General features: G+C 42.3%; 2 protein-coding genes and 1 long non-coding RNA gene across 4 annotated transcripts; 1 reads left to right on the top strand and 2 right to left on the bottom strand.

Annotated features, from left to right (window-relative positions):
* Positions 1-1,599: 1,599 nt before the first annotated feature.
* On the bottom strand, positions 1,600-13,887 carry rbm26 (RNA binding motif protein 26). Of its 2 annotated transcripts, none has more exons than XM_086180692.1 (22): positions 13,406-13,887; positions 13,175-13,293; positions 12,954-13,072; positions 12,092-12,177; positions 11,746-12,005; positions 11,011-11,289; positions 10,634-10,876; positions 9,590-9,730; positions 9,351-9,491; positions 8,275-8,383; positions 8,008-8,167; positions 7,290-7,487; positions 7,012-7,110; positions 6,846-6,914; positions 6,637-6,735; positions 6,396-6,470; positions 5,893-6,060; positions 5,582-5,686; positions 5,038-5,241; positions 4,413-4,499; positions 4,144-4,257; positions 1,600-2,347 (listed from the first exon to the last, which is right to left on the bottom strand). In XM_086180692.1, exons 1-22 carry the CDS (start codon positions 13,462-13,464, stop codon positions 2,258-2,260), a joined length of 3,024 nt encoding a protein of 1,007 aa, XP_086036818.1. In that variant the 5' UTR covers positions 13,465-13,887; the 3' UTR covers positions 1,600-2,257. The 2 variants fall into 2 exon arrangements, with proteins under 2 accessions (XP_086036818.1, XP_086036809.1); XM_086180683.1 differs by having other exon boundaries at positions 7,012-7,113; positions 13,406-13,886.
* LOC147269183 (uncharacterized) lies at positions 13,203-16,102 on the top strand. Its single transcript, XR_015109491.1, has 3 exons — positions 13,203-13,298; positions 15,632-15,755; positions 15,871-16,102. It is a non-coding gene; the product is annotated as an uncharacterized LOC147269183 (long non-coding RNA).
* On the bottom strand, positions 14,475-21,581 carry cyp27c1 (cytochrome P450, family 27, subfamily C, polypeptide 1). The gene is made up of 9 exons (XM_086180701.1): positions 21,108-21,581; positions 20,268-20,458; positions 19,934-20,133; positions 19,378-19,587; positions 18,594-18,757; positions 16,527-16,693; positions 16,246-16,324; positions 15,819-16,022; positions 14,475-15,724 (listed from the first exon to the last, which is right to left on the bottom strand). The coding sequence occupies exons 1-9, from the start codon at positions 21,396-21,398 to the stop codon at positions 15,605-15,607; spliced, it is 1,626 nt and encodes a 541-aa protein (XP_086036827.1). The 5' UTR covers positions 21,399-21,581; the 3' UTR covers positions 14,475-15,604.
* Between the last annotated feature and the right edge of the window lie 39 nt (positions 21,582-21,620).

Genomic DNA, 21,620 nt, shown 5'->3' with positions numbered 1-21,620 from the left:
TTGGTCCTGTGATGGACTGGTGACCTGTCCAGGGTGAACCCCGCCTCTCACCTGAAGGCTGCTGGGATAGGCTCCACCCCCCCACGACCCTTAACAGGTTAAGAGGGAGAAAATGGATGGATGGATGGATGGATGGATGGGTTTCCATGGGGATTTATGGTAAATAGCAGGAGTATATGAAATTAATTAGAATGAACAGGACATTTTGGACTAATTTATACAAACGGTATAAATCCAGTATTCTTCCATCACATGCACAATGATTATCTTGCACACAGCAGCAATTTTGGCAATATTACCAGGCAAAATTGGTCAATGGTGTTTAAGTAGCATATATTAAACTAAAATGTGTTTGTAGTTTCTCCTGATTTTAGCTAGATAGTTCAATTTAGCAGGCTAGCAGGGATGAAGAGTGTTCGTCTATTTATCTCGCCTTCGCCTATTCATTTATCTATGAACTGTAAAATATTTTCAAAGAGAAACATTAACAGAATGCTACATACTTTTATTTCATTTTAAACTCTGAATGGGATTTTATTTCAGGGGCTCAAGATTTAATTCCCATGCAAACTTTCAAATGAAATATAACCACAATTCTGACTGTAAAATATCAGTAGCTTGAAATGAGCTGGTTGCAAAGCAGATACAACTACACCACACAGTTGTTCAGTGACAACTATCAGGGATCCACTGTGAGCATGTTGAAGAATCAACAGCATTACATTATGGAGCAGGAAATTATTTTGAAAAATTCCTTAAGGTTACAAAATTTGTACAAACTGTGAATTTTAACAATTCTGTAAATGTTTCATGATCCGAAAACCTTTTCTCTACTGTTCTTTATGTTAAGTAAGAAAATCCAGCGTCTTCCAACAGGACAAATGTCTGTATTTATTTTTCCAGTAGTCCTTTAATAAATGTCATTCAGACAGTGTGGTTCTCCTCTTAGGAGTGGAAAGTTCTTGTTTCAACTGTCACATAAAAAAAAGGTACAAACAAACATAGAAATACAAATCACAGGATTATGCATCTGCATTGCGTACTTGTCAGTGACCTTTCACCCTCAAAAACCTTTCCAGTTCATCCTCGAGTGACCGTGTGAAGAAATGTTGACTAGATTTGTTGTTGAGTTGCATTAATAAGAATGGAAGAGATGGTCGTCTAATGTGGAGGCTTCATGAAACCCCTCAATGCCGTCAAAGCCCAGGGTAAAACACTCGCATCAGACCCTCAATCGTCAAGAACAACAAATATTTCAATCGATTTCAATTTAATTGACTTTTTGACACACATTGATTTACAAACACAGTAAAAGATTAAATATTAAAATGCTGCACATTGAGGCCTCAGGTAGATTCCGCTGACACACACCTGCAAAAAAACAGAAAACAATCACGTTACTCTTTGCAAAGTGAGTATTTGAGGTCAACTCACACAAATAAGTGATGCTGTAGGACACAAAGAATCTCTTCCAAAAGGCTGTATCATTTGATGTAGTGTCCCTACCTGAGCGTGCGGGTTCACAAGTTACCTTACCAGGCCAGGACCGGGTTGGTGGATGAAGGATTGTTTAGGATATTTGCTCTTTGGGTGAATAGGAAGGTTTTTTTTTGTTTTTTTGAAATGGTCTTTTTCAGTTCCTTCAAAAGAACTGTTGGGGTTTTTTTTTTACTGCCACATTTTCATTCTTTTATCCCTTTGATTTTTTTTTTTTTTTGGAGGGGCAGTTTGTTTCCAGACCATTTCAATTCTTTATTTTTTATACAATTCAAAATAAAGCCAAGAACTGAGAAGCCAAGCTTTCGTACAAATCATTTAAACTCAGACATAAAATATTTACATGAGCATGTAACCAGTCAACCTAAAGCAGGTCTGCAAAATCTAGTCTGCCATTCAGTTAAATTACAACACAGGGTTTGTTTTCGTCAACCAAAACTTCAAAAAAAAAAAGCTGTCACATGTCCAGACAAAACTATTTGTGTTCTGAGAAGCAAAAAAAAAACCAACAAAAAAACAAAACAAAGAAAATACATTTCTACATTAAGAGCATTAAGAAAAACATTGTTGCATCTGGTACACATTAAAAAGAATCAAACTTTCACATGGTTCTGCAAATTACACATTTGTGAGAGATGAAAAGAAATCGAAACAAGGTGAAATGCATCTTGTAGGATTTATAAACGGGCTTTGAAATCTTGTAAAACTGTTAGGACATCTGGTCATCTTCCTGCTCCAGGGAGGAGCATCGCACTGATCTTCATCTGCGCCAGGGGCGAGGCTCGTTGTCATCTTCTTCCTCATCATCGTCCTGCAGCAACGCGTCATCGCTCAGAGACTCTTCCGGGTACTGGTTGAAAAATACAGGACAAATTGTAGCGTCAGCAATGGACACTTTTGCAGTATATTCAGAGACTAATCCTGCTGTGCAAGGGTCAAGTGAGGATGCCGTATTCTGTTGTGTGTAATGGCTCCATCTTATGTTTTCTAAGTGCAACACATTAAGGTTTCTCTTTGATATGGTAAACTTGCACCCCCTTCTGACTGTGCATACCCACCTGCATGAGTGGTTTTTAACCAGGGTAAATCCACTTAGTCAAAAAATATTAAAAATTCACCCTTTTTACATTGTGAGTACGCATACATTTTTATTTCTGTTTCTTGATCTTGGATCTGAGCCAGTGGGTGACTTTCCCCCTGAGTCTTGTGGAGGTGCTGCACTCGATACCGTTGACTGCCCTGACTGGGACGTCCCAGCTTGACTAAAGCCTCAGTGGCTTCTAGTGGTTCAGAGATGTGACAGTAACGCGTGCATGCGAGTGATGGTATTGATGAGCATCGCTTGAGCTGGATGCATCAAGGTACGTCAGCTGTTTTCCACATCGTCCGCTCCATGACAACCTTCATGAGAATGGAGTCTCCTCAGATACGGATGACACTGCGGTGAGATTTCATCAATGTTCCCTGACAGTGAGACTCTGAGGGACCCATGCAGCTGTTGGACCTTCTACAGAGTTTTGAACGCTGCTCAATGACCTCTGACGTTAACCACACCACCCAAAAGGGACCATTCTACTCAATGCACAACTCTATGATGACGGCGATTCCAGGAGCAAATATTCTAACCCAGCAACATCTGCACTTCTAGGATCCAGCCAGCCATCACATTTCCTATTATGGGAGATCTTGACAATTAGGTCCTTGATCTAATAATGTCTATAATTTCGCCTATTCAGATGTTCCTGAATGTGGCAGTCTGTGTTGAGGGTCAAAGGTCTTTTTTTTTTTTTTTTAGCATATCAGCATAGATGCAAACATGCACTTTTGGATTTCTTTGCTACTTCTCAACTTGGAGGCTCCATGATCTCTGTGAAATGTGTGACTGTAGGTGCTGCCTCCTGGTGTTCAGGAATGCTGGGAGTAGTGTTGATACCGCTCTGAGGCTCGGTGATCTTCAGTTATATTGTTAAGGCTTTTTATGGCTCTTTCATGATAACTTGTCTCTCTCTCTCTCTTCCAGCACAACTCCTTTTTCCTCCTTGTTGTTGACGAGTCCTGGGGCTTCTGCTCTCATCTTGGCTTGGACTGGTTCAGAGTTCCTTTGCCGGGTCTGAGGTGTTATCTCATCTTTCTTGACTCAACATCAGCCATCTTGTTTGAGTCCCACTGGGTGTTTTCTCATGAGTCTTCGATTCCAGTAAAAACTAGTACAGGGTAGGGAGGTACTTCACTTTTACATTATCCAAATATTTGGAAGAGCTCTGCGACTGCTCGTAGCGGGAGGTGATTACTGAATAGAACTTGAAGGCATCTTTGCCATTCGTAGTTGATGATCACATGATGATGGTAAAACATCCAACCAAGACTCACGATGTTATCAAGGCAACACCTCGGGTGCAAAACATCTACACTGGCTATTTTTGATGGTTTTGTTGTTAGCCATCAGTCTCCATTGGCTTCAAGCTAAATATACACGGCTGGCTCTTTCTGCATTCTGGAGGATCTTTGTGAGGTTGAGACACCTAGTGATGAGAATATCTCCTCAATACTCCTAAAGTAGACAGACCTACCAGACCCCGATCGCAGCTAATCAGAACCGGATCTACCGACCAAAAATTGCTTCTGTATCAGGAAATGCCCACAAACCTCATCCTCCTCTGGTTCAGCCTCATCAGCATCAGCAGTACTGAGAGTTTTGACAGGCTTATGCCAAGCCAGGTGTAAACTCTGGTTGTTCAACTTCACTCCATGAAGAGCCGCCTACGGTTGGACACAATACAATGAGTAGAGGGTGAAAACAAGTTTAGACACGTAGTAAAACATGTCCAGAATCGTGACAAACAGCTTGTGGGGTCTCCTGTATTACAGTACAAAACAGAACACCCCCCCCCCCCCCACTTGATTAAGTGACTCACCTGCTCCGCCTCTGCTCTTGTCCGGTAAGTGATGACTGCAGATAGGTTGCTTTCAGCGATCTGGCAATCTTCTATTTCTCCAAATTGCTTCAAAATGGGAACACATTTTTTTCTATTTTTTTTTTTGTCACTTCACAAACAAAAATTAAATCTTTGTAATTACCGACAGGAATCTTAATTTGCATTAGTAGCTGCCAGTAACCTAGTGAGCTACCACGTTACGAATCCTGGGTGATAATCTCTGTTTTAAGGTGCCCAGAATTCAACAGCAGTGCTGCCCTGGAGAACTGTCCCCCTTAGTGTGTGTGAAGAGGAGCTGCCAATACATGTTTTCAGTCTTTACTGTTGCTGGTTGTAGTTATTCTTCTGCTTTTATAGTTGTGAATAACGTGAACGTAAAGTAAAAGTCTGAATACTCGCAGCCACACAATTCCAACACAATGGGACCATTCTACATTATATTCATGTCATAAGTTACCAACACGGCAATGTTCATTTTTCAACAGTTCTATTTATGGGGGTTAATGCCATCGGATAAAAACATCATCTAAGACATCAAAAACTATCAAACGCTCATTCAGATCAAATCTATTCTTCCAAATGCTACAGTTACAAAATGACTTACAGCAAAGTGTGGGAGCAAGTCCACTCTCTCTGATTCAGTGAAACCAGATATCTCCAGCGCTCGTGGTCGATGGTCCACGACTGCATGCAGTGGAACGCCTCTTCCTCGCCCTCTAGTACCGCGTCCCCTGGCCCTGGGAGCACCACGGCCTCGAACAGGGGCCCCACGGCCTCGTCCAGGTGATAGGAGTCCCCTTTTAGCTGCCTGGACAGAAGCAAAGCAAATACAGAGAAAATAAAAAGGAGCACAGATATCTGATTACACTTGGTCAAAATTTAAAGCACACATACATGTATACACATAAATAGAAAAACATACATACTTATATAAATATATATGCATATACATATTAACGTATATATACACATGTGCATACACATACACACACACACATACATGAAAAAATAGAATGGTTGAGACAAACTGGACAGTATCATTCATAGATATAAGAGCGTGAGTGCCCCCAAGTGGCTGATGCATAACCAACACAGCAACTGGTCTCAAGCATGAGGAGCCCTTTTCTTTCATCTGAGCCACTGAATACCTCAATCTGCAGCTGAGTGTACTTGATCTTCAACAGAGCAGTGTCCTCCCCGGCCTGAGACTTCTTGTACAGGTCCAGCTCTGCATCCAGCAGCTCCTTCTGAGCCTGACAGGAGAAAAAAAAGTTAATAGTTTGGTAAATAAATTCATGCAACTGCTTCAAATGCTTGATTCCTTTTCACAAGATGTTATGTAACAGTGACATCAACACAAAGTGATACTGAGTCTATCACAAAACACTTGAAAGGCAACCTCGAATCAGCTGGAAACAACAGCGTGTTTCCTGTGCGAGCTCTGAGGACAGGGTATTACCTGGGCCTTGCTCTTGGCGGTGCGGAGTGGGGTGCTGCTGCCTGAGATGCCTTTGATCTCCTCTTGTAGTTTGGTGATGCTTTTAGTTAAAGTACCCAGTGTTTCCATGATCTTGGCTTTATCCTCAGCTTTGATCGTTTTGTTCTTCTCAAGCTTGGAGATCAGGAGCTGAAGAAGTTGAGGGAAGAGGTTTAGAGAATCACAACAGATGGATTTTATTCCTTCAGCGGAGAACTTCATGCACAAAGCCACAATGTGTTTGAAAGTAAAGAGCACAGCAGTTTTGAGGTTCATAAAAATAATAAATAAGTCAGGGAGTCACACAGCCTTCAAACCAGCCCTAGCAGAGATCATCCCACAACTGCAGTAAATTCCATGCTTTTATGAAAAACAAATATGGCACAAATCCCCTGGGTTAACAGTCAGGCCACTGGTGCACTGTCTTTTTAAATCTCTATCAGACAGGTGATCAAACCTTCAGTCTATATTCAGGGGCGTCTCACCTTCTGTGCTTCAATGTGTTTCTCCAGTATTTCCTGTTTCTTCTTCCTTACATCCTGCTGTAGTCTTAGGGCTTCCTGGGAAATGAATTATGGAGAAACAATCAAATACTGCCTGCTGCTCTGATGTTACAACCCTAAGTTAATTGCTTGCAGCTTATTTCATCATCCGGTTGGCAGATTTAACACGTGGCCAATTTTCAGAAACCCTCCCGAGTTCACATGCTTGGGTTTGTGCTCTCACCTGTTTCTTCTTCAGGGCTTCTTCTGTGGTTTTCTGGACAGCTTTGAGAGCTGCAGGATTGTATACAGTCTTTGTGAGGCCCATGGAGGTTGAAAACACCTGAAAAGGAGAAATGTGATCCCATGAGAGAATCGTTTATTTAACCTGGAACAGGGACAGAAATACTACAGCAATTAAATGTTGTAACACTCGTGTGAGTGCACATGTACCTTCTCCACAGGAGCTGCTGGTTTGGCAGAGAAACCCAAACGGTCCTTCACTGACACTTTAGCAGGATTCTGCATCCATGAGGAAACAAAAAAAGTTATGCATAGATTATGCAGAATGTGACGAGCCTATGGAGGAAATATCATCCTCTTTATCACCCACACACACCTGAGAGGCAATGCTGGAATCCTGAGAAGGCTCAGAGTTCGCAGGGAGCAGGGGGCCAAGGCGGTCTTTCACCGACTGCTTCAGAGATGTCGCTGAGGGCTGCTGAGTATCAAAGGAGACGTCAATCAGTTTGAGTGATCAGAGTGAATGTTAAGAGATCTGAGGCTCGGTGACTTCTAGCTTTCTTGTAATGATCAGTTGACCAGAAACCATGTTGTAACACTGCTGAAGTCACAACCAAATATTTTCTACTCATGATACAAAGTCAGAGGTGATACCATGGAAGGCTGTGGTTGCAGCTGCTGCTGTGAGTGAGTCTGGCCCTGACCCGCTCCTTCACCTCCATTCTCACGAAACCAGTGCACCCTAATAAAGCGGTTGTTGAGAACAGCCTCAGTGCTCTGCATGGCCCGCTTGGCCTCATCTGGAGAGGCAAACTGGATCAGCGCCCCCTCTGGGTCATTCTGGTAGGCCACCTGTCAAAAAAGAGCAACATTGAGAAAAATGCAACAGTTACACTGAGACAATAGAGGAGTCACACTGGCATCCTCGTGTGCAGGTCGCGCTGCATAGATGATTGCCTTATTGGAGTCAAACTGCATTCTTTGCAATTTAATCTCATCTTTGTCAGCCGGTTGTCAAATGATCCAAACCCATGTCTCACTTTGAAATTCACTGATGAACTCTTCTTGTTGTATATTTCAAAACAAAAGCATTTAAGTATTTCCTGCTTCACGGACACAATAGCTAATAATGATGTCACAGATTTCTTTAACATTTATAATGTGGTAACATGACAAACGCAACAGTTTTGTTTTTTTTTTATCACAGTCATATCTCAGTGTTCACTGACACCAGATTCCTTATCTACTGTGCTGCAACACTAACTGGATTTTGTCCCTTCAAGTCTCCCGATACCAACTAGGTTCTCTGTTGTTGACTTCTCAGCCCCCGCATCTCTGACCTCCAAAACTTCAGCAGCATTTAAGGACTGACCTGCAGATTGACGATGGTACCAAACTTGCTGAAATGTTCATTGAGTTTGCTGATGTTGTTGAGTTCATGGGGAATTTGCCGAACCAGCAGTTTTGAGTTCGGGGAGATGAATGGGGCTCTTTTGTGGTAGCCCTGGTGGTTGGGTTTGTTAAAGCTCGGCCTGAACAGAGAACAGACACACAAATCATGTACACGGCTGCGGTGAAACATTCCTCTGTACATTTTGGTTGGACTCCCATTTTTATATTTACACTGAAAGTTTCTTACTTGTCAAACCAAGGTTTCTTGGGGGGAATGCCTCCGTCGTGTAAAGCAGCAGGTCTCTTCCTGGGGTCGGACTCCATAACGATCCTCATATTGTTATTTGGGATCTTCTCTATAGAGGGACAAACACCAGCATTATAGCACAGAACTAGAGAGGAGACCACAGCCCAAGCAGCGCTTTCACGGTTAGCTTTAACCCTAATGTTCCTTTTAAAAGGTTCGTCCTTGTAGAGGAACACGTTTAACACGAACATCACATCAACTACGATTTCACTGAGCATAAAAATAAAAAATGCTATAAACTGTAAGTCTGGCAATTCATGTTGATAGTTGAAAACCCCTGAATCATTAGTCCTCACAGAGGCCATTGAATGAAGGTAATGAGAACTTCCTAGTCATAGCTAATGTTGATGAACATGCAAAGGCCCTTGAATTATCAGTGGTGATCAAGTATAAGTTGATCATTTATCCATGATGTCACTGATCTGCATACTTGCAAGCACCAGCTTGCACAGCCACTTGTAATAAATACAAACAGCAGACCAGGTGGGTAAATTCACTGATAAAAAAACATTGCAAACAGAAGTACATGTGTATTACACCGATCAAAGGAGACGCATGTGGAGATGCATGTTAAAGCCAAGCATGAACACAATCAGCAGATCACATCACATCACGACGGATCTTAATCCCAGAAGTGGGACATGGCCACTGTCTCTGTGCGTCGCTGCTGCAGCTTGTGAGAGTGAGTGAGCGAGAGAAACACACCCATTCTGCCTGGAGGGAAACAGAGCAGCACAGCACACACACAGGCTACGGCACACTAACGTACCTCATAAATACAGGGATTATACCCATACTAATAAAACTTTAAATAGTGTCGTTTTTACCAGCGGGGTATTACTGTACTTTTCTAATATCTGTATACTGTGAAAATCTAACCCCAAATAACATCTGTATTACATGCTCATGTGCACAAAAAAACAGTAGTATAGTTTGAGTACTGCGAAAGTTCTAGTCATGGTAATATCAGAGGAAAAGCAACTGTACTATGTGTAGAGGTGGTACTGCAAGCGTACCTCTGGGTGGTAGGTCCATGTCTCCCATCGTCAGGCCAATCAGGTTGGGTCTCTGGGCATTGACGCGGTGGCGGTACATGGGCCTGGAGGAGCTGGTGATGCTGGGGGCCTCAGGATTGTACACATCTGATTCGTAGGTGTCTGGTGGGCAGGGACAGAAGACATCTTGACCATCAGAACTGCACGCTCTTGTTATAACACTGATTAATACATTAGATGTATAACTTCAAAGATATTACCAGAGGTGAAGAGTGGTGCTGAGACTTGGGGAAGGGAAGAGCGCATCCCAGAGGTGACAATGGTGGGAACTGAACTCGTGATGGAATTGGGAGGAGCATCCATGCCCGCTGGTTGTAGGGGAGGAAGGGGAGGAGGGGGCCCTGGGAGAGGAAGAGAAAAGTCAACATTAGACAATGATTAGCAAACTATGAATAATTATCTGTAAAAAATAAATAAAATGAAAAATCCTATAAATATTTTCCATAGTGAACTGATTATTTTGGATTAAATTCATTTAAAAAAAAAAGATAGGGCATAGATCACCGAAGTAAAATATGAACAAGAGAGTTTCCAGGAACCGAAAAGGATTCTTCTCCATTGACCATTTTACATGAATTCAATGCATTTGATTGATACGTCTAGAAATATATTACTTATACCATGCAAATAGCCTAGAACAGTCTTCAGGATCCAGGAACTATAACTTGATCCAGATCAACTCCACGGGTGTTGGTGTGCACCCTCCAAGTCACCTTCTAGTTCTAGATATTGGCCAAGTCAGCAGTAATACTGGGTCAGGAGACGACGCCACTGTCTGCTGTGATGGCTGACAGACATCAACCATCACAAAACTAAGCTGTAAGCAGGCTGCAGCTCTCTAGTTCCCCTCTATTCTGCTGATATTTTACCCATAGACGATAAACTAATTCACCACCCAGCCACCTGATATGAAGAACGATGTAACGACCTGACCCGGCCAAACCTCCGACAGAACAGCAACTTGCTCATCAACATTGCTCGTTCTCCATTAAACCTGTCGTAGCAAATCATTCCTAATCACTGTACAGTTACCAACACCTCATCAATCCCTTTTCATCACGTCTCGTCCTGCACACTGAACTGAGAATATTTAATTTTTAGAGAGAGAAAAAAAATTAACAATTAAAACTGAGTTAAAATTGTCCTGTCATATTAAATTAAAGCAAAACCACAAAGTATAAAAAGAAGTATTCTAAAAAAGCAATTAAAAAAAAATGAAATCCTAAAGATTTCTGAATATATACCAGCGACCGGTGGAAGGCTTGGTGGGAGAGCACCTGGTGGTGGCACAGGGGGCCCCAAATTCACAGGTGGGGGGTTCATGAGCGGTGGAGGGGGTGGTAGACCTGGGGGTGGTGTGGGATCCACACCAGGGATGGGTGGAGGTTGGAAGGGCAGCATATTGGGCAAACTGACATCCTCCACTACAACCGGGTCACTTCCGTGGTCGAAAGGGCACATGTCTCCCCTCATGCAGAAGCCTTTCTCTGGAAAACAAACAAGACACATCACTAGGAGAACCAAGCGTCTGTACATCTTAACCTTAATGTGATTTACACATAGTTCCACCAAGTGTCAAACCACACAACTTCAACATGACAATTAAATCAGCTTTCCTCACCGTCATAGTCACGGCATCGTTTCCTCTGTTGAGGAGGTGGTCCCCTGAATAAAGGGCCACGATCCACAGGGTGCTCGGGGCGGAAGTCTGACCAGCTCTCTGTGGTGTTGTTGCTGTGATGATGTGTGGGAGCGATGACTGTGATGGTGCTGCTCAGTGTCGGCACAGGGAAGTGGGACGTGGTTGCAGTGGACACCAGAGCAGCTGGGGTGTAACCATCAGCACCCTCAGATCTGTCCACTCGATCGTGATCGTACTTCAGCTTCCCAGAATCTCGCTCTAAAAGACACATGAGAGCGTAACATGCGATGGTAAAATAACTAAATGGTAAAAGTAAGAAACAGACGTTTACAAATTTCATTTTATTCTAATGATTTTCGCTTTTAGATGATCCATTACTTAATATCCAGTCATCATTTGTCTTGTGCTCTCTCCACATGATCAGCTGTCTGAACTGCTGCAGGATATTCTACTAGTAGGATATTAGTAGGATATTCCAGTTAACTGCCATTCATATAAAAACACTATGAATACAAAAATCAGACACATCAGGAAACAAACCAAAGAACCAAGTAAAAGCAGAGAGACTGGACTTTGATCACAATGCAAGATGTCAAATCTGAGTGATGTTTCAGAGGCAGGATTTTAGTGTCACTGTGTGCTTGAACAAAGTTTGTCCTCTGAGCATGTGCAGACAGTTTAAAGTCATTTTATTTCCAACTTTCTGGTCCTTACCTCTGCTTCTGCTTCTAGAACGAGTCCTGCTGTGTGACCGACTCCTGCTCCGATCTCGGTCTCTGTCCCTGTCTCTGTCCCTATCCCTGTCACGGTCTCGAATGCGATCCTTGCTCCAACTCCGGCTCCGGCTCCGGCTATAACTGCGACTGCGTCCCCTCCTGCGGTTGTAGCGGTCACGGTATGAGTCCCTCCTTGGTGGGTTGCGGTCATAATCTCTCTTCCTTGAGCGGTCGTCCCTCTTACGGTCATCGCCTCTCCTGAGAATTTGGAGAAAAAAATAACATGACAGACGGTCCAAGGTAGAAGTTAAGTACTACATGAGGCGCACAACAAGTGCACACACCTTCCATCCCTGCTGTAGCGGGAACTTGACTGTGGAGGGCTCACTCGCCGAGAGAACTTCTTATCTCGCTCCTCTTCCCGATTTGACTGAAAAAGAAGAAATTAAGATTGCATAGTTTTTCCCAGGACAGTAAAGCTGCTTCTTGCTCAATGTCAAGTGAATATTTTCCATAGTAGTAGTTTTTTGTGACAAAGGTCATGCAATCAGTTCAGTCTTGAGCCACATTTGCTCAATACTGTATACTTAAACAGGTCAAAATATCTAAAAAGGACCCCTACAGAGAAAGACCTTTACTGCTAGGTTTCTTCAAGGTTGGTACTGTGCAGATACCATCAGCCTCTTAAGTAACTGTCTGCTGCCCCCGTTGAACTGCTGAAAAGCAATGTCAAAACAACTACTTAACTAACAACATTATCTTCAGCCTGTCTTCCATCAGTTTCATCTCCCATTTATCTGGCAGTAGTCCCAGACACACTCATCATTATTTGCTTTAATAATCTTTTAGATAACACTCACGTTTACACTGTTGTAGTTCTGCAACAACTCGTCTTCCAGCAGGTTTCACAACTGTTAGAAGTTAAACACGTGCCTATCTCTGCAGGGATCCTTTTGTCTATGTTGTCAGGTATTTAACAACAATCTGAGCCTTTCTGTGGCATTTAAATGAACATATTTGACAAAGCTAACAGCCCTATGCAGCCATATGGCAGTTGCCACTTAAACCATTTCCAATCATTTTTGGAGAAATCTATCATTTAGACCCTGAAAGATGAAAAATTATGGTCCAGGTTTAAAAACACCAGAGTGATCCTTCTGCTAAAGGTATTCCAATCAAATATTTTTGACAATAGTAACAGATTACCTCATCTTTTTTCGGCTCATCTTTCTCAACTTTGATCAGAGTGGATAGTTGCTCTGGCTGAGGTAGGTAGCTTTTGTTGCTTATAGCTTCAAATAGCTTGTCCACAAATAGCTGGGTCTCTGGAAAATGGGGGGGGGGGGGGATTTCAAAACACAATCTTTAAAATTAACAGGAGGTATTCCATATCAGAAATCAAATAAATTACAAAAGAGGAAAATTACCTTTCTGAAGAAATACATCCAACTGGTCTATACACAAAGCTTTAAGTTCCTTCTCAGATTTATCTTTCTTCACCAGAGCAACAACATACTTGGCGAGGGCAGAAGGGTCAGCATCACAGCTGTGGTAAAAGAAAAACACTCAACATTTAGTTTAGGAACAGATTTTTCCTAGCATTTGCAAGTTTTAGCTTGGTTTGAGTGGAACAGCGGTTCAATGCTGTAATTACTTACATGGGCTCGAGTGTTTCAGACAGCCATGTTTTCAAGGCATCGAGGTTTTCAATGATCATTTTAGATCCAGCCGAACTTTCCTTCCACCAAGGCCAGAGATGAGGCTAGCTGAGGCACCGTTACTTATCCGCCTCAAAAAAACAGCCAGCATAAGAATTCGAAAACAGCCACTTTAGTGGTCTTTGGGTTTAGCTTGGGTGCTAAAGGCGCCGTTAGCTTAACTTAGCAACCGTAACGTAGGCTAAGTTAGCATATGTTTTCCCAGGCCCCAAACGTGCAACACGACACTCGTTAAATATTCGTAATGGAATTGCAGTCCAAATGTGTTGCGTTTATTGCAATCCGTCTGTAGATTGTAAACTGATTTAACTCGCAAATATATGCGCAACCACGCGATAAATTCGTCACTTGATTTCTGCCCCTCACTAGCTAACATGCCAGTTCGACTATTTACTTCCGCTTGTATTCTCGCTGGTAAAATATCGCGAGACGTTCGAGAGCCCGTTTCGAAGTGAACTTCTTCAGAATGGAAGTGTGGTCAAGTATCAACGTATCAATAGCTAATATGAGAATTGTCTTATCAAAAAAATGTAAATGATCGAATTTTGGAATTAGATTAAAAAGCACTACAGTCAAACAGCAGTGTCAGGTACATGAACATAACTGTTTCCAACCACCTTTAATCAAAACAAACTTGGTTAAACATTTTTGACTTTATTTTTTTGTGGTAGCAGCAAAATAATTAGTCACCTCAAATATGCCCTTAATTTAAAAAGGGGTAGATTTGAAACCCTGGGATTGTCAAAAGACTCAGGTCAGTGGGCTAGTTTATTCATCACATAAATTCATCAGTGCCAATGATTTTTAAAGTACTGAGGAAATATTTCCTCTGTTTTGCTGCCATTTGTTTCCTTCATGTCTCTATTATGGTAGAAGTTATTCAGTTGCACAATTTACTGTATATACTCTGGTCATAATATACCTTCAGCCCTTCCATCGTTAAATATTAATATTGTTGACTTGTAATCCTGAACAAAGTGCAAAAATATATTTTTTTAAATAATCATTTGTTTTTTTATTCCCAGTTTTACTGGAACTACAATAAGTGGTACAGAAACACAAACGAGCAGATACCCACACTAATACAAATGGTTCCATGTTCCTCCAAACAAACCAGTGTGACCCTTCAAAATAACACCGTTCAACAACTTGCCTCTTCCTTCAGTAACAGACTTTTAACATTCATTATCTTTCTGTCCAAGACAATCATGACCATCTTAGAATACTTGCATTCCTAAAAAGAAAATTGAATATTGAATTCCTGTTTATCAAAATACTGTGAAAATCTTTACAATTCATAATCCAATTTTTGGTTAATTTAGTTGGTAATGGCTCAGTAGATCTCACACAATTAAATCAATTTACTTTTAAATGAAAACATATACATTTTATTTCCCCGTAAAATTCTTGACGGCACAGCAATTATCATAAGATATTCTTTACGTTTCTTTGTAAGTACATTTGAGAGTTACATACGTTTTCATAAGAAACAGAATATAGATTAAAAACACACATTTAATGTCTTCTATTGATAGATTAAAACTTTCTTCTCTGGCTGAAAAAAAAAAAAAAATAGTGGAGTTAGAAAAAGTAACCAGAAAAAAAACAAACAGATAATACAATCATCAAATAAAGCTCATTATATAAATACAGACAAAACAGCTCATTTCCAGTACAGTCACATTGCCATTCCACATTCCAAGTAAAATTCTTTCTCAAACTTGTGGAGGAAACAGTTGTGTGCTCACATGACTATTAAAAAAAAAAAAGGCCTCTAATTATACAGTATAATTATATTGCTCATAGTTTCCACTCACTATTTTGAATAGGATGAAGGGCAGGAGTCCTGCAACAGTTTTCTCCAAGTACAAATAACATACATACAGGAATAGCTTTACATTATTGGTCCAGTATCATTATTATTGATTATTATAATAATAGTTATATATAAAAAAAAAATGTGCTACACTATACCAACCAGGAGAAGGTGATACACATTTGATGCCTGAGTAAAACCTCAGCTTAGTATGTACAATTCAACATTGGAAGGTGTACCAGTATATTTAAAAAAAAATAAAAATCACAAGTCAATGTGATTAAAAATGTACAGTACAGTAGACCTTCTGAAGAGGAGTTTTTCTAGTTTTCTCTGTCCATGAACTGCAGGTGGATTGGGGCAGCAGGGCAGAGCAGACCATGGGTTTTGGCCTTTACATCAGCAGTGAGAGGAGACGTGCTGATCTGGAACCTTTGAATGAGCTGCGCAAGAACCAAAACAGACATTTTAATAGTAAAGCATCTTCTGCACATGTATTTGCAGATCTATTGGAAGAAAACAGGATTTATTTCTCACCCGTGCTAGAGCGAGATGCATCTCTAATTCTGCTACTCTCCTGCCAATACAGCTCCTGATGCCGTAGCCGAAAGGAATGGAGCCAAAGTTGTCGACACGATCTGTGGAATCTTTCCGTATCCAGCGGTCTGGTCGGAAGTCTGACGAATCAGCAAAGTTCTCCTCATCCAAGGAAGTGGAGTAGTGACACAGAGCCAATTGAGTCTAATGCAGTTTAAAAAAATAAAAAAAAAAGGTTTTTTTTTTTTAATGGAAACAGCTGGACTATTGTACATGTGTTGGTACAAGAGACATGCATGAGTAATGCGGGATCATGTTACATCTGGCTCCACTGTAATGTTTTTGGCTCGCTCTCACACTCATACTTTTTCTTCTGCACATGCATGCTGTAGAGAACTCCCATTTATTACATCCGTATCAGCCTTACCCCTTTGGGGATGAAATATCCGCCCACCACCAAGTCATCCTGGGTAATCCGTCCATTGCCTGGGAGAACTGGAAAAAGCCTGCTCTCAGGGAAGATTGCACGCGCGCACACACACACACACACACACACACACACACACACACACACAGTTATTGAAAAGCACTATACAGTCATCTGTTATAGTTTTAAAGCTGCAATAGCAGGATACATAGCGACAAACATATAGAATACTAAAAGTTAATTCACAAAAGTAAGGTTTAATACAAAAGTAACAAATGCACCTGAGAGTCTCTTTGACCAGGCCTCTGATGAGAGGGAGATGAGGGACATCGTCAGCGGTGGCGACCGTTCTTGGTCCCAGAGTCCTCATCACCTCTGTATAGATTTTTTCCTGTATGTCCGGGTGTCGTGCCAGCAGGTAGCTAGCCCACGACAAGGTGAAGGATGTCTAGGAGAATGCAGAAAGACACTTGAATTTGGATTTCTAGGTTCCCAGAGATGTTTTCTTGACATATTGCAACAGGTTTGTCATCAATGTGAGCTCATAGAGTTTCTAATATGTTGGGCCACAAGTGTTGAGTAACAGGGACAGGATTTAAACAGAGAGTGGGGGCTGATTCCATGTGCAGACACTCAAGTCCACTCCACCAGCTACATTCAGTCCTTCTACTCATCCTACACACCAGCTCCCCTCACTCTTCTCATCAACTCCACCTGGATTACAACACTTACCAGCATTCACTTGGGGTGTTTACATTAATAAGAGAATTATCTCAATCTCAGAAATCTTTCATCTGGCTGCTGTTTTCCTTGTGCATCTACACTCCCTTGTGTCATATTTTCCATTTCCTCATCTGACACACCCTGATCTTTGAATGAGTAGGTTGCAATAGGGAAGAGACGAAATGACAGATTATATCACTAAAACTTTTTGAAGACTGGTTGTGAAAAACAATTTACTCACAGGTTGACATTTAATTCCATGGAAAGATGAGCAAATGATATGAAAATGTGTGTAATCATTTTCCTGCTTACATTTTATGTCCTGGCATTTTGTCTTTCCATCTAGCCTCCAAACTGTCTCAGCCATGTGTATTATGATGGAGAGATCTGGGCAGCCTTACATCACAGTGAAAAGACCCCAGCGGTCAGTGTTCCTCAATGGACTAACAAAAGATTTTTAAACTACTAGTTACCCTTCAACATGTGCAGCCATCCTCCCTCCGTCTACCACGCTGCAGTTTCTCCCTCCACTCTGCCATCACTCTCTCCCCTTTTAACCAACTTGCTCGAAAGCAAGCCCAGCTGGCACAGACGCTGGCAACACCTCACGCGGAGCCAAAGAGGAATCATATGACAAAGCCTCATCCAAACACAGCTCAAAAAGGCTTAGACCCCCCCCCCCCCCCCCCCAATTCTCCCCCTCATCTCACCTCTGCCCAGCCGATGCTATAACTCTGGCTGTGGCTAACATGTCTTGACAGCTCTTGTGTGTACTGAATAAAGGCAAACGCACCACAGGCTCAGCTAAGTCCACCCCCTACCAGCACATGTCCGTTGAAACAAGTTCAAAAAAACCCACACACCCTTTTGTCCCATGGCCCCCAGCCCAGCACAAAACACTCGAATCTCATAATTCTGATTAATCTGACAGGACCCCAAACAAATTAGGCACTAACTCTGCAAATGTGCACATGTGCAAAACTATTCTGACATTAGCAGGAACCAGAACTTTGTTTCCAAAATATTTCAAGTTTGATTTAGAATAATTGAGTGTAAACAAGTGTAATTTCTTTCTTGTACAACTGAGGTTTGTGGGTGTTTAATGACTCGTGCAAAAAGTAACTCCTGGGCCCCGTCAAATCTGACTCATGTCATGTTCCTGCCTCTCATGTCTTATTTAAGCTGCCGCCAACTACTCCAGCCTGGACATTTGTCTCCTGAGGCTGAAGACATCAGCAGTTTTCATTACTCGCCATCTAATGTGAAACACACAACACCGATGTCTGGAGGCGAAAAAAAAGACAAAAGCCCCCCGTGTGGATCTAACAGACAGACAAATCATTAGAAACTAAATCTGAGTGAGAACAACTTTGTCAGTGGGATACTGCGTAACCCCCCGATTCACTGCACTGACCTGACGCTGGCACAGCTACACAAGCACGGATGTGGCGCCAGAAACCCAACCCTTGAAACTTAACACTGACTCAGACACACACACACACACACACACGTGCGAGTGCACACCCCTCCACCCTTTGCCTCAGTACACCTCCGTGCTCCTTGGCTGCACCATCATTTAACACTTATGCAATAAAACACACACACACACACACACACACACACACCGTGTCAACCCCAGCCAGTAACATCTCGGTTGCATTGGCGTAGATTTCTTCAATGCTCATCTCCTTGGTAATGAGCATGTGTGTGAGCAGTCCTCCCATCACCTTCTCTCCCCGCTCAAGCTGGGCCTTGATCTCTGCGAACCGCTTATCAATGTGAATAATGCCTGGGATCAGACACACAGAGAAGGTGGGATGAATGGAGGCGGAGAAGAGGCACGGAGGGAAGGGGAGTCGAGGGAGGGTAGTGAAAGGAAGGAAGGGAGAGAAAAGAGCAGGTTATGTAACAGAAGGTCCCCATACTCCCACTGTCCCATGGTACAGATGAAGAGATTTATAAGCAAATCAACATTCCTTTCTATTGATGCCAGACGATTTATCGACCAACAATTAGCCAACACTCATCATCTTCAGCTAAGATTTATTTTTAAAAAACTGCCAGTGAAGACATTATCTTATGTACAAAAGCATCTAAAACTAAACTATTTTACATTACTCAAATGTCTCTGCTGCAGTCTCTACTGCTTTGAATATTTTATTATAAACTGCAAGAAAAAATTACCCCTTTATTTTACTATTTGTAATATAAAGTTTTATAGTTTAATTCTTTATCTAGTATTTCAGTACTTCTAATACTTCATTTCATGAACCAGACGCAACGTAATCTCCTGCTGCTGTGCACTCGTCTAATCTAAATGACAATAAAGTAAATCTTGATTCTAGTATGATATTTTTCTCATGATTGATCAGAAAATGTATCATTTACAGGAGCAGTGAAGTGCCATACTGAATTTGAAGAGGCCATCCCAGCAATAACAGAATTCCTCCCAGGGTTTTGGAATGATGGGTCGGAGCCACTTGGGGATGGCCCCGGCGTACATGGTCGTCTTTAAGGAACTGAACATCAGGTGCAGAGTGCTGATGTAGTGTTGAGTTTCCTGGGGAATCTCCTTTTCCAGACACCCTAAACGGCACTCGAACAAAATGGCTGCCACACCTGCAGAGACAAAAGTTTTCAGATCCTTAATCAGCCCCTCTTTTCTTGATGTAAGAGCGACTGAAATAAAAGACGAGAATATCAGAGGGTTGGCATTTTAGCACATTGGAACTTGAGCAGTTTTTAATTGTGAGACAGGACTTGACAAGCCTTGTCATGCGAGTGATCTTCATCTTTTTTTCTTATATTTCTGTCGTCACCTCTTCCTCCCTCACCCCTTACAGAATTTCCCTTGGGGATGAATAAAGAATTCTGCTTCTCTGTCCTCAGTAACATCCTCTCCACCTCATCAAGCCCACTTATCCTCAACTGCATCACCTCTGACCTGTGTTGGCTCTGTACCAACCTTCCATGGCGTATTTGAAGTAGAGGTCATTCACATTGAGGACAGTTGCTCCATCGGCTTCCTGTGTGCGTAGCTGACAAACTCTCTTCACCAGGTCGTCTACCACTTTGTTGACATCATTGGAGAAAACCGCCACATCACGTGGACGCATGATGAGCTGTCTGAGAACACTTCGCATGTTTAGCCAATGATCTCCCTCCCTGAAGGGGATACAGAAGATGACACAGTGTAGAAGGTGGTCAGGGACGTACAGAGCTCCATACAGTCTAAAATGATTATTCAAGAAACCCTCAAACTTATGTGCCCCCCTGACCAAAGGTTGAGATGGACTCACGCTGAGAGGACGCCTGTGGAACGGCCTCTCAGGTCTCTGTACTCCTTCCAGGACTCCATGTTAGCTCTCTGAGGAGCCACACCCTCGGCCCTCAGCACCTGAGCCACCAGGTCTCTATCAGCAACAGAGACCACCAGCTGGGGCCCAAAACGGGATTTAAAGATCTTCCCGTACTTCTTCCTGTGCTCCATCTGGGAAACAACAAGGACTTGACTGCTACATCTGTCTCTTTTCTAACTTTAATACAACTAGTTTGTTTAGTCACAACCAGAAGTGATTTTATCATATGATTGACATGTCATAACAGAAAAAAGAAGAGCCAAAGTAAATATTCATGCTTGCGTCATTTCAACTAATTATGCCATCAGATGAAGAAACAATTTAAGCCAGCAAGTCCACGAAGGTCTGCGTTGTGAGAGAATAGGTGTCACCAGAGTGACCGCCACATTAGTTTGTGCACGTTTAAAAAGGTGACAACACGTGAACTTCATAACCAAGAGTTGGCTCAGGTGTTGATTAGTTGCGTTAATTGACTCACTCGATAACACATTTCAGTTTTTGTCTTTAAAGGCTACAGAATGACTAAAAGAATTTTATAAAAGTATTTGTTTTGGTTTGATCTGGAAAAAAAAGGAACAATGTCAGATTTTTTTTTAGACTTGCACGACTAGGAAGTCCGTGCCTTCTGCGGAAAACTGACGAGACAAAACTCCCAGTGCGCTTTTACGCAACGGTCTGTGCTATTTTACGCATAGGTGGCAGACTTGGCTGGCGCTGGCTACATACACACTCTCGCCGAGGCTTGGAAAATCAACGAATCTTGGACGTTGCCACAATTACCTGAATTTCGTGAATTCTGCTAAAACCGTCTCTCCAAAAGAACTCGATCAGGTTGGCCAGGGCGCTGGGTCCGGGCATCTCCCTCAGGCTCTTGACTGTGGTTTTCTCGCCGACATCCGCGGGTGTGATGAGTGTATCCGTCATGCTCTCCTCTCCAGTCGCCGGGATCCCCAAAGCCTCGCTGGCAGCTGACTTGTGCAAGGCCCGTAAAACACAAACCAGCTGCTTATTCAACCGGTCGCCTTGAAGATTCCTCCAGCATGCTGCCGTAAACTGATTCAAAACTGACATTCTGGAATGTTTTTGGATACTTTCTTTCCCTGCGTTTCCGATGGCAAAAGCGACGCGTCTTCACCAAGTTCAGAAAGTGCACATCCTCAGATGTACGCTCGCGGCACGTGCGGACTCGGTGTGGTAATGTAATGATAGATGGGATTGAGTTGTGGAGCGCTTTTAAATAGTTGCTTGTACAACCTCAGAAGTAGACGAGGATTGGACGTCTAACTTGAAGGG

This window comes from Aulostomus chinensis, chromosome 2 (genome assembly GCF_037954235.1).
Source record: "Aulostomus chinensis isolate RoL2024-O1b breed Wild chromosome 2, RoL_Achi_v1.0, whole genome shotgun sequence".
Lineage (NCBI taxonomy): Eukaryota > Metazoa > Chordata > Actinopteri > Syngnathiformes > Aulostomidae > Aulostomus > Aulostomus chinensis.
Note: the sequence above shows the minus strand (reverse complement) of the source record. Positions and strands in the feature narration are given on the sequence as shown.

Bases quoted from the DNA above. Each gene is read 5' to 3' on its own strand.
- rbm26 (XM_086180683.1), bottom strand. From the start codon at position 13,464: ATGATCATTGAAAACCTCGATGCCTTGAAAACATGGCTGTCTGAAACA. The intron at 6,061-6,395 runs GTGAGACGCCCC...CAACTTCTTCAG, and splicing joins AACACATTGAAGCACAGAAG to CTCCTGATCTCCAAGCTTGA. The intron at 2,348-4,143 runs GTTTGTGGGCAT...TTTTTCAACCAG, and splicing joins CTGAACCAGAGGAGGATGAG to TACCCGGAAGAGTCTCTGAG.
- cyp27c1 (XM_086180701.1), bottom strand. From the start codon at position 21,398: ATGTCAGTTTTGAATCAGTTTACGGCAGCATGCTGGAGGAATCTTCAA. The intron at 19,588-19,933 runs GTTGGTACAGAG...TTGTCTCTGCAG, and splicing joins CTTCAAATACGCCATGGAAG to GTGTGGCAGCCATTTTGTTC. The intron at 16,694-18,593 runs GTGTGTGTGTGT...GCATTCTCCTAG, and splicing joins TACTGGCTGGGGTTGACACG to ACATCCTTCACCTTGTCGTG.